The 14,404-nt window shown below is 53.6% G+C and overlaps 1 protein-coding gene across 1 annotated transcript in view; it reads left to right on the plus strand.

Moving 5' to 3' along the window:
* ATP8A2 (ATPase phospholipid transporting 8A2) overlaps positions 1–14,404 on the plus strand; it is a 437,578-nt gene that overhangs the window by 61,161 nt on the left and 362,013 nt on the right. Inside the window, exons 15-22 of the mRNA XM_047756120.1 lie at positions 72–147; positions 2,312–2,417; positions 2,740–2,822; positions 5,594–5,643; positions 7,946–8,015; positions 10,177–10,261; positions 11,510–11,649; positions 12,826–12,964. Of these exons, the coding sequence (XP_047612076.1) occupies positions 72–147; positions 2,312–2,417; positions 2,740–2,822; positions 5,594–5,643; positions 7,946–8,015; positions 10,177–10,261; positions 11,510–11,649; positions 12,826–12,964 (749 nt within the window). The remainder of the gene's footprint in view (positions 1–71; positions 148–2,311; positions 2,418–2,739; positions 2,823–5,593; positions 5,644–7,945; positions 8,016–10,176; positions 10,262–11,509; positions 11,650–12,825; positions 12,965–14,404) is intronic.

The following is a 14,404-nucleotide window of genomic DNA, read 5'->3' on the forward strand; positions in this document are numbered from 1 at the left end:
GGCCAAATGCCCTGGGCGCCCCCTTAAAGGACCTTGTAAGCTAAGTCAGTGTCTCTTGTTCGCTCTGACAGCCGGATTCCGCCTCCACCAAGCGATTCCTGTGACTTTGACGACCCCCGGCTCTTGAAGAACATCGAGGACCGCCATGTAAGGCCCCCATTTGCCTCAAGGACGCGGAATGGCTCGTGAGGCGCTTTCCTTCAGGTGCATGTGTAGTGTCTTGAAAGTTGCCATTTTGGAGCCTGGAGAAGAGATCTGGCCTCACTCAGGTGGTCTTAGTACTTACATGGTTTTAGTGCTTACGGGGTCTTAGTACTTAGGTGATCTTAGTACCTATGTGGTCGTAGTGCTTACGTGGCGCTGGTACTTACATGGTCTTAGTACTTAAGGAAGGCGACCCATTTGTGGTGAAGACTTCGCACAACTTAATGTGAAGCTGAATCAAGCACGCGATGAAGTTACAAAGTAGCACGTCAAGATCAAGGAGCGTTCTTGAAGAAGTCTCTACAGTCAGATTTCTGTTGCTGTGTCTGATTTCGGTAGTACTGTTTCTTCATAGCTGTGGATCCGAGAGGTCATGGATCTTGAAAAGTAATTCCAGTGTCCTTTGGCTAGGATGATTTCGGAAACAAAGCTGCAATCCGCTGGGGGCATTTAGAGCATCCTGTTATATGCTAGATTTTGAAGTCTGTTTCCTAGAGCACCTTAGTTGTCCCCGAGAGGTGATAGGACGTTGCATAGAAAGTTGACTTGGCCGAGAGTTGCCCTGGAAACAGATGCAGAGATGAGAGTCGGAAGCTTGGTCTCTTCCGTTCTGGACGGTGAGACGTCGGCCTGTCTGTGACAAACTGGGCTTTTCTGCCGGTTCATCTACATTCATGTTTGGTTCTAAAGGCTACTGCAGAAAATGCTAACTTAGCAAAGGACTCGACAATTAAAGCATTTAGCAACCCGTTGAACCAGTACAAGTTAGACCTACTAGGACTTTTTTTTTTTTTTTTTTTTCCTGAAAAAAGATTTTAGCCTTATAACTAGGTCAACTTGAGCAAAATGAAAGTTTATCTTTCCCCAGTTTTGTCAGGAGGTAGATGTATTTCTCTCTCTCTGAATGTTCAATGGGACATCTCCTTTTCTCTGTTTTCAGTTCGTGCCTCTTTCTTGAGGCTCGAACTTTCCCAGCACCGGTTCTGAGATGTGGGTGTGGAAGGCCCCCACGCACGCGGGCTGGGATGCAGACATTCTGCCTCCGTCCTGGTGATGCTGGGGAGGTGGCTCCAGAACGCACACAGGATGCTGCTGACGTCTGTGCTGTCCTGGTCACACACGATGACACTGTCCTTTCATGGATTTTGAGCTTTCCTTTGTGTCTTTTTCGGGCCGCGCCTGCAGCGTGTGGAGGTTCCCAGGCTAGGGGTCGAGTCGGAGCCGCAGCTGCCCGCCTACACCACAGCCACAGCAACATGGGATCTGAGCTGTGTCTGTGACCTACCCCACAGCTCACGGCAATGCCAGATCCTTAACTCACTGAGCAAAGCCAGGGATTGAACCCGCATCCTCACGGCTGCTAGTCAGATTTGTTTCCGCTGAGCCAGATTTTGATCTTAGAGGTAGAACCAGCTGCTGGGCAAGAGCAGAGGGGGTGGTGTCTCAGAAGCACCTTCTCTGGAGGGAGGGCGGTGTGAAGCAGCGACCTTGAAGCCACGCGTGCCTTGGAGCATGTGCTCTCTGAGAGAGGACACCAGTGTTCACAAGGAGTCCCTCGCTTGAGGGGGGGTAATGCGGGCGGCTGACTGGACATGGTCTGTGGCGGTTGGGGCGGCGAAGGGGAAGCCGTTCAGGGCGATGGCACGAGACCGTTTAAAGTGCGAAACAGCGAACTGGTTAAATAAGAGGCCCATTCACTTCGCAGAGTTTAAGGGCCTCGTTGACATCAACCCCCGGCTAGCTAGTCAGTGGTGTGGACGAGACCCGTGTTCCAAGGTGGGGTGGTAACATGCTTCTCAAGGAAGCCGCTGGTGCCCTGAAGCCCCGGAGGTGAGAGTGGGAGGGGGGTGCAGGGAGCAGCGGAAAGGACGAGCTCTGCTTGCACATCTGCAGACAGAGTGGCAGGTGGCAGGTGGCAGGTGCAGGTGGGCCACACAGCGAGCGGGCTGGGCCCCAGGGCGCCCACCGCCCGTGCGAGGTTTCCCCGCCTCCATTCTGTAGGAGCGTGGCGGCATCTCAGGGACTTAAGCGGGAGGTGACCTGACTCTCAGAGGGGTGTCAGCCACTGGTGTCCCCACGGCCGTCTTACCTCTGCTCCCGTCTGCAGCCCACGGCTCCTTGCATCCAGGAGTTCCTCACGCTCCTGGCCGTGTGCCACACCGTGGTTCCTGAGCGGGACGGGGACAGCATCATCTACCAGGCCTCCTCCCCAGGTGAGCCCTCTTGGAGGGACGTCCCCCGCCGTCCCCTTCTCTGTGCTGTGGTGTTGCAGCCTGCCCCACAAAGCCCCCGCATGGGCCTCTGGGCTCACGCTGGCTCCAGGCGTGTCCGGGGGACTAGGCTTAGGTCTGTGGCCTCCCCTTGGGAGGAGGGGAGGCCTTTCAGGGCCCTGGCGGGGGGGGGGGAGTGAGCACCCCCCGGTCCTCGGTCTTACTGGCCTGTGCGGAAGGTCTGGTTCACGGGAAGAGTCCCTGCTACCCAGGACCCTGTCATTACCAGAGATTGGTCACGCCCTCATTGGTTCTTTATCAACAGACGAAGCTGCTTTGGTGAAAGGGGCTCGAAAGCTGGGCTTTGTCTTCACGGCCAGGACGCCCTACTCTGTCATCATCGAGGCCGTAAGTGACAACCCTGGGCACGGCCGGTGCTGTCGGGCACCGGCTTTGGGGAAGGCTGCGTGTTTGAAATAGCGCGTCTTGGGTACATAGGCGAGCTGCGTGTTTGTTGCGGTTTGTTGTTTCCTCTGAGAAGCTCGACCTGTTCAGAATGGTTGACGTCACGTGGTTCTCTGAGCTCAGGGTGGGGTGCTGCCTTTGTGTGGTCACCGTCTCTCTCCCTTGAAAGGGGCTTCCCGTGGTGGTCCCTGCACGGGTGTGGTGGAGGGATGTGCCGTGAAGAGCTTACGAAGCTGGCCCTTCGTGCTATAGTTGTTGGCAGTAACCCACGGCCCCCTGTCTGTCTCCAGAAGCCGGTCTCCCGCTCCTGCCACGGCTGCCAGGGGGAGGTTGGCACTTAGGATCTTTTTTATTTATGTGGATCCCCCCACCCTGAAATCAAGGGTGTATTTGATGATTTTTTTCTCCCCTGAGTATCGCTCTCGAGGAGCCAGAGGGAGAAATTTGATGATAAGAAGTTCAAGTCAGGAATTAGATCAAATGGGGCCCGTCGGGATGGCACCAGGGTCGCAGGTGTGTTTGTGATGAAGCAGTCAGGTGGCTGCGCTTACGGTCCGTCCGCTAGATGAGGGCCCGCGGGCCAGTCGGCGCCTGCTCCCCACCCCTCTGCTGTTCTCCACCCTGGATGGGGGGAGGATGTATGGATTTCTGTAGCTTTGGCTTTCTGCATCCTTAAATCCCTCCATCTCTCGACTGCATTTGAAGGTCACGTCTATCTTCTGTAGTAACGCAATTCTCTTCCTGATGTGGCACCTGTCCGTGTGCAGAGCTTCTAAAATACCATTCTGAAGACACGGTGCCCGTTTCTTGGCATTCTCAACTTCTTCTTTTTTTGTCTTTTTTTGCTATTTCTTGGGCCACTCCCGCGGCATATGGAGGTTCCCAGGCCAGGGGTTGAATCGGAGCTGTAGCCGCTGGCCTACGCCAGAGCCACAGCAACGCGGGATCCGAGCCGCGTCTGCAACCTACACCACAGCTCACGGCAACGCCGGATCGTTAACCCACTGAGCAAGGGCAGGGACCGAACCCGCAACCTCATGGTTCCTAGTCAGATTCGTTAACCACTGCGCCACGACGGGAACTCCTCCTTTTTTTTTTTTTTTTTAATGGAGGAAAGATCAGATCATGCTTATTTCTACTTTATTTCAGCCACACAGGGAACTTTGCTTAGGGAAGTGTCCAATCCCTAAAAGTTGGGACAGTGTGCTGACTGCATGTAGTTTCCTTCCTAGAAGCTTCTCACCTCGTCTTTGCCATTAACTCGCGGAGCCTCGAGCCTTCACGGCAGGATTTCAGTTCTGTGGATGCTGCTGTGTCCCTCTGCCTTGTGGCCCTGGGGATCAGGAGGGGTGTGGGAGTCAAAAGCACCACGCGATTAGCTAAGGTTTATAAATAACAGTAACTGAAAGCAATCCTGTTCAGCTGTTCGCCCCGGGGAATCCTCAGGATGCACATCCTCCAGCGAGTGGCCCGCCCTTTGCCAGAAGTGGCCTTGCTGGTGATCCTTCAGGGCACGGGGGGCCATGAGGAGGTTGACGTAGCATCCGTGCAAAGGGAGGTGGCTCTTGGGGACAGTGATGGTCACCCCGTGCTGCCGTGGGCGTCAGCCGCGTGCTTGGCATCTGCGTGATCCTTTACTGCCTCTGTCCGTCCCGGGCCAAGTGCTGCCAGTGGCAGAACTGATTCTCACTCCTGTCTGTTAACCCCAAGGCCCACACTCTTTGTGTTGTGCTGCCCTGGGGCAAGGGCAGATGAGGTCGAAAAGCTTGAAAACTGTGCACACATAATCAGGAATCCTCTGGAAAAAAATGGAAAAATCAAAGTTCCAATTTTGAACCCAAAGAAAAGAGACAATTGATCACCCTAAAATCAAACACAATTATTTATTTGATGATTGATTTTTTTCTTTTTGTCTTTTTAGGGCCGCACCTGCAGCATATAGAGGTTCCCAGGCTAGGGGTCCAATTGGAGCTGCAGCTTCCAGCCTACACCACAGCCACAGCAATGCCAGACCTGAGCCGTGTCTGTGACCTACACCACAGCTCACGGCAATGCCAGATCCTTAACCCACTGAGCGAGGCCAGGAATCGAACCTGTGTCCTCATGGATACGAGTCAGATTTGTTTCCATTGAGCCATGACGGGAACTCCCCTGAACACGTTTATAATCGCTTCCTTCTAAATACAAAATTCAGAACGTTTTTAATTCTACATTTTCCCCCCTAAATTTGGGGCGTGGATATGTGGTGGCAAAACCTAACGGGAACTGCCGTGGGGCCATTCTGGGGCTGTATGAATCTCACTTGCTCTCAAGACTCTTAAGTCTGCAGAAGGCCTCCGTGGCATGTTCCAGGCACTGTCCCGGAACCCTGGTGTGTGCATACACTTCTCTGACATGTAAGGTTCTAGAGTAGGAAGCGTACCTGGCCCCAGGTTTCCAATGGACCTGTGTAGCTTGTGTCTTTTATTTGTGTGTCCTGAAAGTGACAGCCACGCCTGTGGGAGGAAAATGAGACACTTCTACCAGAAGGGGGCGCTGTGACCCCAGCAGACAGACTGGGAGAAAGCAGCACGTGTGGAAAGGCGTCTGGAGGGGATGGATGGGGGGAGGGAAAGGAGGGGAGGGGAGGGGTGTGTGACTGGGGGGGGGGGTGCGGGCGTTTTGAGGGTTTCCTACTCTGCCCTTGAGGTAAGAGCCTGTTTTTCTCCGTCTAGATGGGACAGGAGCAGACATTTGGAATCCTTAATGTCCTGGAATTTTCTAGGTACGTTTCTTTTTTATGCGCTTGAAATGAAATACTCAGTATCTCTATGACTATTTTATTTCACACGCACACACTCATCAGCTTCATCAGAGCGTTGACGTGAGGATAGGGTAAATTAAATACGGTACTTGCGCATTAACTGCGGTAAATACAGCTCTGGAAGCCTCCTCTCTCTGGAATCTGTGCCTTTCATGAAAGAAAGCGAACTGGGTCACCTCCTTTCTTTTTAAAAATGAGACGTTCTGCTTCTATAGCCTTCTTTTCTTTAGGTTTCCAAAACCTGGTGCTCTTGCGTCAGCAGCTGCAGACACATCTGGGTCGTTGGCAGGCTGGGATGAGGGCACTATTTCTGTGGGTTTCCCGGGCCGCACGAGTCTCCCTTGTGCCCCATCTGCGCACGAGACCCGGGAAACTGACGAATGCGGGCAGATCCGAGCAGTTCACCCCGCTGGCCTCTTTTGAACACACTCAGACTCTTGCTTCTCCAGTGAGCTTCATTGAATTTCAGATCGAACTTTTTGGATGGTCCGCTTCCCTAGGCCATTCCTAATTTGTCATAAAACCCCAACTTCTCTCAAGATTTTGTTGTTCCTCCCTCTTACCGTTGAGCTGTGACTAGGAGAGCGAGCTTCTGGGCTATCTCGAAAGCATCTTTTCCTGTCATTTATTTTATTTTTATTTTTTTGCTTTTTCTTAGGGCCGCACCCGCGGCACATGGAGGTTCCAGGCTAGGGGTCCATTCGGAGCTACAGCTGCCGGCCTCCACCACAGCCACAGCCACGCCAGATCCGAGCTGAGTCTGTGACCTACACCGCAGCTCACAGCAACACCAGATCCTTAGCCCACTGCCAGGGATCAAACCCGCAACCTCACGGTTCCCAGTCGGATTCGCTTCCGCTGCGCCACGACGGGAACTCCTTCCTGTTGTTTCAAATGAGGTCTTTCCCTACCCTTCGTTAAACGATGCGCAGATGGTTGGCTGACTGAGCCATGAGCCGTGTGACAAGGTCAGTGTTTTTACCTTGTAGGCACCGCTTCCAGCCCCAGTCTCTGGTTTTAGGACCACAGACTTGACCTTGGGCGGGTCGGGAGCCCTGGGTTGGGCATTCCGTGGGAGAAGGAGGCGGCGGGTCACAGCTGGGGGCACGTAGGGGTGGGGTGCCTGTGTGTGGCGGTGAGGGACGCCCTGGTCATCTTTCCAGACTTGCTGTGCCTCCTCTTGTCGTCCTGGAAACCGTGCTGCCGTGCGGCGGCCTCTGGGACCAGCCGCGACTGGAGAGAAAGGGCGTTAGGGCCAGGTGCCTGTGGATGAAGACATGAGGGTGTATTTTTTAAAAATTTAGGGGAGGTCATCCGTGGTCGTAGAGGTGCTTCTGTTTCTTTTTAGCTGACTTGTCTTGGTCCAGAGGCACTCTGGCCTGTCAGCACCCCTTTGAAGCCCTTGGCGGCCACCTGCTTAACTCGTTCAGAACCTGAGAGGCGGGGAAAGAGCCCTGCTGAGAGCCCCTGGCTGCCAGGCAGCTGGGAGACAGCTCGGGTCCAGGTCAGACCGGTGGTGTGAGCTAGGATATGGGGATTCACCCAGAGCCGGAGCGGGGGACGGGGTCCATGGAGGCCCCCAGTCGGGGGCCCAGCATCACGGGGATGCGTGTTGGCTGCAAAGGACGGGAACAGGTGTGGGGCGGACGCTGAGGCCTCGGTGTGGAGGGCTCCTGGGGGCCGAGGCGAGGCTGCAGAGGTGGCCGGAGGTGGGTGAGAAGAGGCCTCTGTGAGAGAGGGTGGTCCTGACGAAAGAGGTGGCAGGAGGGGCACCACTTCGGGGGCGTGGGGGAGCCGTCACGTGACCCCAGGGCTCCATCAGCCATGTTCTCGGCGTTGGTCATTTCTTGCCGCTCCAGTTGAAAAAGACAGCAGGAGATGCTTCTGAGGGACGTGGGTTCTCACTCTTGCCCTTTGCTGCTTTCTGGGCACGTGACTGAATATTTTTGAGCTGGGGCATGAGACAGGGCATCGTCAGAGGGCAGTTGCCTAGCGTAGATGCTCGTGCCCGCGTCTCTCTCTCCCTGTCTCGAGCGGCGCTGGTGAGTTTCCAGGGCAGGAAGAGCACCAGGTTTAGGCGCATCGTGTGTAAGTGGAAGGGCGGGAGGGACAAGGTCCGACTTTGAGGAGAGTGGGGAAGAAGGGGGCTCGGTCATTTGGGGGCGGCTGTGGCCTTTTGGGGTGTTTGGGTTCCATCATAGGATGCGATTCTCTGAAACAGACCCCCGACCGTGTCCTGTCCTTGTTCTCACTCTTGTTGCAGCGACAGGAAGCGAATGTCCGTCATTGCGAGGACACCTTCGGGGCAGCTGCGGCTCTACTGCAAAGGGGCTGTGAGTACCGGCTGGGGTCTGCAGGCCGGGCCCCGCCGCTTCCCGCCCGCGGCTTCAGCATCGCCCGTGGCGGCCCAGGACGGGGAGACCTGAAGCCGACTTAGGACGAAAGGCCCCGGGGATGGGGGCTTGCTCGTACCTCACGGTGGCTTTTCGAAGCAGTGGCTGCCTGTGGCCTGATCCCCATTTTTCCCTTTTTTTTTTGTTTTGTCTTTTTGTCCTTCTAGGGCCGCCCCCATGGCACGTGGAGGGTCCCAGGCTAGGGGTCTAATGGGAGCTGTAGCCACCGGCCTACACCAGAACCACAGCCACGCGGGACCCAAGCAGTGTCTGTGACCTGCGCCACAGCTCACGGCAATGCCAGATCCTTAACACACTGAGCGAGGCCAGGGATCGAACCCGCAACCTCTTGGTTCCTAGTCAGATTCGTTTCTGCTGCGCCATGACGGGAACTCCCTGATGCCCATTTTAACACCTCGCATTGTGACTTCGGAAGCTGCGGTCACTTGCACAGACCTGTGGTCTTCTGAGCACTCTGATACGTATTTTTTTCCCTAGCAGCTGTTCTTCTCAACGTTTTGTGGTTTAGTTTTTATTCACTACAGAGGCTCTGTGACAGGTTTGAGGTCACGCCCATTTGGGGTCCGTCATTACTGCTGCCTTTGGTCATTTCTTCTGTCTCCCGGTGATTGGATGTAAACCTACTGTCTTTAGGAGTTCCCGTTGTGGCTCAGGGATTAAGAACCCAACATAGCAGGTCGAGGACCCGACATAGTCTCTGTGAGGATGTGGGTTCGATCCCTGGCCTCTCTCAGTGGGTTAAGGATCCGGCCTTGCTGTGAGCGGTGGTGTAGGTCGCAGACGTGGCTCGGATCTGGCATCTCTGTGGCTGTGGTGGGGGCCGACAGCTGCAGCTCCGATTCGACCCCTTGCCTGGGAACCTCCATATGCTGTTGGTGGAGCTTTAAAAAAAAAAAAAAAAGGAGAAAGAAAGTACTGTCTTTAAGGAAAGATGCTGTTGCTTGTGGGCCTGGCCTGCAAGGCCACATTCTGCTACATCGTGGTCCCGTGTGTTAAGGGAAGGAGGTATTACGCTCGTCTTATGACACTGTGCTGAGACCGGGAAGTGGCACTAGGATCAAGGATTTGTTAAAATCGTCCCTTTACCACTTGTGGGAAGACGTATTTGCGTACATTGTGACCAGAGCTTTAAACAAGTGAGAAATCTGGGTGTTCCCACTGTGGTACAGTGGGTTAAAAATCCCAACGGCAGCGACTCGGGTCCCTGCAGAGGCGCAGGTTCAGTGCCTGGTCTGGTAACTTCCAGACGCCACGGGTGTGGCCATAAAAGTAAAAAAAAAAAAAAAAAAGTGGGTAACGTGTGAATTCCCAAGGCATTCTATCTGGTCCCATCAAGGTCGCCTAGAGTGCGTTCTCACGTGATGCTCTTTCTTCACATCGTGTTTGTTGATTTGCTGCTGTGCCCTAAGAGCCATAGCAGGTGGAGGAGGGCTTGGGGCGGGGTGCAGAGGAAGGGGGCAGCCACTGCCCGGCAGTGCTACACAGGTGCATTTTATTTTTAATAGGGCTTTATTCTCCTCAAACCTGCTTCCCCCAAACCAAACTAGATTTCTTAAAAAATTAGGGGAGCCTAAACCTGTTATGCAGTTCATAACATATCTGATGCATGGTCTCTGGGCTGCAGGCCCCCAGCCCTGCTTGTGGGTCTTGAAAATAGTCGCTGAGTGATGAGCCGTCCACACTGCGTGTTCCCAGCTGAGCCACTTCCCTGGGGGTGGGTTGTGTCTCCCAGGGCAGTGGTGGTGGTGGGGCTCCTGCAGTGGCAGGAAGGGACACCTGGGCAGTTTGGGGTGTGGGTTTTACGCTCCCCACTTCTGCAGAAGCTCCTAAACTCTGCAGATGCAGGTGATGTCCCCAGTTGGTGTCCTGACCCTGGGTTCTCCCGGCGCCTTTGTCTGGACACGGATCCGCACCCAGTTCGCCAAAGCTCGTGACTGAATCTGGCCAAGAACTGTATTTCCCCTCGTCCACCCAGATGCTCTGTGGATCAACACCCCAGAAACAGGGCTGGGTCACCCCACCGCCTGGAGGGTCCGTGGACCTCGGGCCCCGCGGCTCACGGTGTTTCCCTGTTTTGCAGGATAATGTGATTTTTGAGAGACTCTCGAAAGATTCAAAATACATGGAGGAGACCCTCTGCCACCTGGAGTATTTTGCCACAGAAGGTAGGCGGGGTTTGGGGCTGTTATTTCTGCCGTTGGGGTTGTTTGCAAGGGGCGCTTGGTGAGCCGTGATGCTTTGAAGAGACCTGTCATTTTTGTGCAGTGCTTCACTTGCCTCACAGGTGCGTCCTTTTCTAGCGCCAACGCGTCCCCACCCTTGACCTTCTGTGTCGGTGACAAGAGGCAGGGCTGCAGGCTGGCCGTGACTGTTACCTAAACATGACCCCCGCTCACTGTTAACTGGGTGTGCGGGGGAATTGGCCGCCCCACCCAGGATGCTGGCAGAACTGTCTTCTAGTTCTTTCTGGGGAAACTCACCTCGTTGCTTCTCAGCCCCTCTCTCAGTATCATGGTGACACTGGCTTCCCCTTGACTTAAGGCCAGAAGGATTCACTGAACCCAGGGAGTTCCTGTTGTGGCACAGTGTGAGCAAACCCAACTAGTATCTGTGAGGACGCAGCTTTGATCCCTGGCCTTGATCAGCGGGTTAAGGATCTGGCGTTGCCATGAGCTGTGGTGTAGGTTGCAGACGCGGCTCGGATCTTGTGTCTGTGGCATAGGCCGGCAGATGCAGCTCCGATTCGACCCCTAGCCTGGGAACCTCCATATGCTGCAGGTGCGGCCCTAAAAAGACAGGGGGGCAAAAAAGAAAGAATGACTCGCTGAGCCCAGGGCAGGAGAGGGAGGTGTTCTCTGAAGGCCTCCGCACCTCAGATGTCAGGCTCCCCTGCACGTGGGTGCGACGAGAGTGGGGCCCTGCTGGAGAGGTGACGCGGCTCCCTCGCCTCCCAGAGCTCCTGTGGTCACATGTACCCACGTCCATATGCACACAGGAACACACACATTCACCCATGCACACAGGTACACGCACACAGCTGTGTCTCTCATGTGCTGGCTCGCGGGGCCTTGACTGCCGTCGTGAATTGCACTTCCTGCCTCCCCTCCTGGCTGGTCCCCACTCGTGTGCCCGTGGGTGCCCCACGGCTCCTGTCCTTCTCTGCTGCGGGGCACTCACTCCTGCATCTCGAGAAGAGGCGGTTTGTGTGACGACGAGCTGCTTTTCAAGTCCCTTTCTGAAGGCACGAAGGTGGACTCAGCGCGACCTCCCAAGCCAATGCTGTTTCCTTGCATGAGCCGCTTCGACGTGGGGCCCCGTGGCGTCCCCTGGCGGGGCGTGGGGGAGGTGCCATCCTGCCTGCCAGCCCCCCCCCCCCCCTGTGGCATCGCAGGGAGACGTGGGCTGTCTTGCAGGCCTGCGGACTCTGTGTGTGGCTTACGCCGACCTCTCCGAGAGAGATTACGAGGAGTGGCTCAAAGTCTACCACGAAGCCAGCACCTTATTGAAAGACAGGACGCAGCGGCTGGAAGATTGTTACGAGCTGATCGAGAAGGTAAGTGCCCGTGGAGGCCGCAGGGAGGGGCCGCAGGGCAGAGCCGCGGGACAGGGACCCTTTTGCTCTGTCGTGACGTTGTCTCATCTCGTGAGGAGCTTAGCTAAGCCGAAGCTCTGCATCGTGTCTTTCTTTGCTTCGAAGACCCTTGGTTTTAATGGGCTCGCTCTTGGAAAGGTCCAGCCACCCTCAGTCAAGCGTTAACATCTTAAGAAGCTTCAGGTGACAGATAGCACCAGCGACTTTCTGGGTTTGCTGAAGACGAGGCTGAAGGGCTTAGCTGGCCCTCTGGGGTCCCCCGAGGCCATTGTCCTTCCAGAATATTTTCACGCTTACTGTCCTGTGGCGTTGGAGCGTTGCCATGGCTGTCCCCCATTGCCTCCGTGGATTCTGTTTCCGTGTCATCACCCAGGACGTGAGGTGGCTTCCCACGGGTAGATCCCCATATGCCCCTGGGAGCTGGGTTTCAACTTTCTGTGTTTCATGTTGGAAAACAGCGGTCCATCCATTTTCCAGTTTTTATAGCTCCAAAGTCATTACTGTCTTGCTTTTTTCATTCCCTTATTATTACTTTTTAAAATTCTGCTTTGCTTTTTAATACTCAGTTGTATGTTCACTTGTTCATCATTTTAATGGCGTTTGGGTTGGGGTGGAACTAAATTCAGGTGTTCATTGGCCCAGCTTCCCTGGACATAACCCAGAATTACTTGGAGAATCAGAACAAAGCAATGAAGTAGGCACGATGCCGCAGCGGCCCCCGGCCAGCGATGGGCACTCGGGAGATGCCTGGCTTTGCTCATCACTGAATCAGGTTTTTCATGTGTCACCTGTACCAGGTCCTTGACTCAGCAGTAGAGTGAGGGGAGGGTTCTGTCCCTGCAGTACCTGCAGGACGACTTGCCCACCTGCTCTGCTGCCAGGTGGTTTCTCTTCACATGCGCCCGGTACCCAGGAGGAGATGGCAGGTGCCGGCCTGTGTGGGCAGAGGGGTTCTAGCAGCTCGGATGGTTTTGAAATGCCCCCTGTGTGGCTCTCATCAATTGCCTGCGAACAGAGGTTTCGCGTAGAGGAAATAATTGTCTCAGAACATTTTGGCTGCCCTTTGTTAAGGCTTTTGTCCCTGATGCTGCTCTTAAGCGTGTGCCCATCTTTAACTGAAGCTGTTTTTCATTCTAGAACTTACTGCTCCTTGGAGCTACCGCCATAGAAGATCGCCTTCAGGCAGGCGTTCCAGAAACCATAGCAACTCTGTTGAAGGCAGAAATTAAAATATGGGTGTTGACAGGCGACAAACAAGAAACTGCAATTAATATAGGTAATGCGCTGAAAAAGAATGGCTTGATGCGGTTATTGTCTTATGTTTTTAAAATGTCGTCTTTGGGGGGTGCCTAAGAATTCCTCAGATGCACCGGCAGGCGGCATTTTATGGAAGTCTGCCTTTAGAAGGCCCAGGGAGGCTTGTTGACATGAGATGAAGGTGCTCTTGGAGCGTGATCTGCCTGTTAGAGACATTCCAGCTATGACACCTTCCTGAAAGTATTAACCACACTGCGAGAGGCTGGAGGATTCAGGAGTTGTAACTTTAGCTTTCTTCAAGAAAATTTAAGACACTCAGGGCGTGTCTGCCCTAAGTTTAAATATGCACCATTACTTGAGACTATTCTAACCATTTTAATGATTTCTGCTGACGGATGGGCTTTTCTGAGTCTGCGCATCACAGAGATGAAAACGGAAGAAAGGGGATTGAAGTCCACATAACTTCATTAGTGTTAAAGCAGCACATTGTAAGGTTGAGAAGGAATTGGGAAACTACTAATTAAAAAAAAAATCTAATTTTGGTTATTCGAATTATCTTTAAATGAGCTGCTATTCCTGTCACCATCAGAGTGTGACAAGCTCTGGTGCATGTGTGGTAAAAAGAATTTGTAAGGAGGACTTCAAAAAATATGTACATATGTATTTTATATTTGTAGTGATCATTTTTTTTCACTATAGCCGGTTTACAGTGTTCCGTCAATTTTCTCCTGTACAGCAAGGTGACCCAGTCACACGTACATGTATACATTCTGTTTTCTCACATTATCCTGCTCCATCACAAGTGACTAGACAGAGTTCCCAGTGCCACACAGCAGGATCTCATTGCTTAGCCATTCCGAAGGCAGGAGTCTGCATCTATCAACCCCAAGTTCCCGGTCCATCCCCCGCCATCCCCTCCCCCTTGGCATCCACAAGTCTGTTCTCCATGTCCACGAGTCTCTTTATTGTGGAAAGGTTCATCTGTGCCATACATTAGATTCCACATATGAGTGATATCATATGGTATTTGTCTTTCTCTTCATGACTTACTTCACCTCACTTAGGATGAGAGTCTCTGGTTCCATCCACGTTGCTGCAAATGGCATTAGTTTGTTCCTTTTTATGGCTGAGAAGTATTCTATTCTGTATATGTACAACATCTTCTTAGTCCATTCATCTGTTGATGGACATTTAGGTTGTTTCCATGTCTTGGCTATTGTGAATAGTGCTGCAGTGAACATATGAGTGCTTGTGTCTTTTTCAAGGAAAGTTTTGTCTGGATATGTGCCCAGGAGTGGGACTGCTGGGTCATGTGGTAGTTCGGTGTATAGTTTTCTGACGTATCTCCATACTCAGTTCCATAGTGGTTGTGCCAATTTACAGTCCCACCAAGAGTGCAGGGGGGTTCCCTTTTCTCCACAGTCTCTCTGGCATTTGCTGTTTGTGGTTTAATGATGGC

This window comes from Phacochoerus africanus, chromosome 13, assembly GCF_016906955.1.
Source record: "Phacochoerus africanus isolate WHEZ1 chromosome 13, ROS_Pafr_v1, whole genome shotgun sequence".
NCBI lineage: Eukaryota > Metazoa > Chordata > Mammalia > Artiodactyla > Suidae > Phacochoerus > Phacochoerus africanus.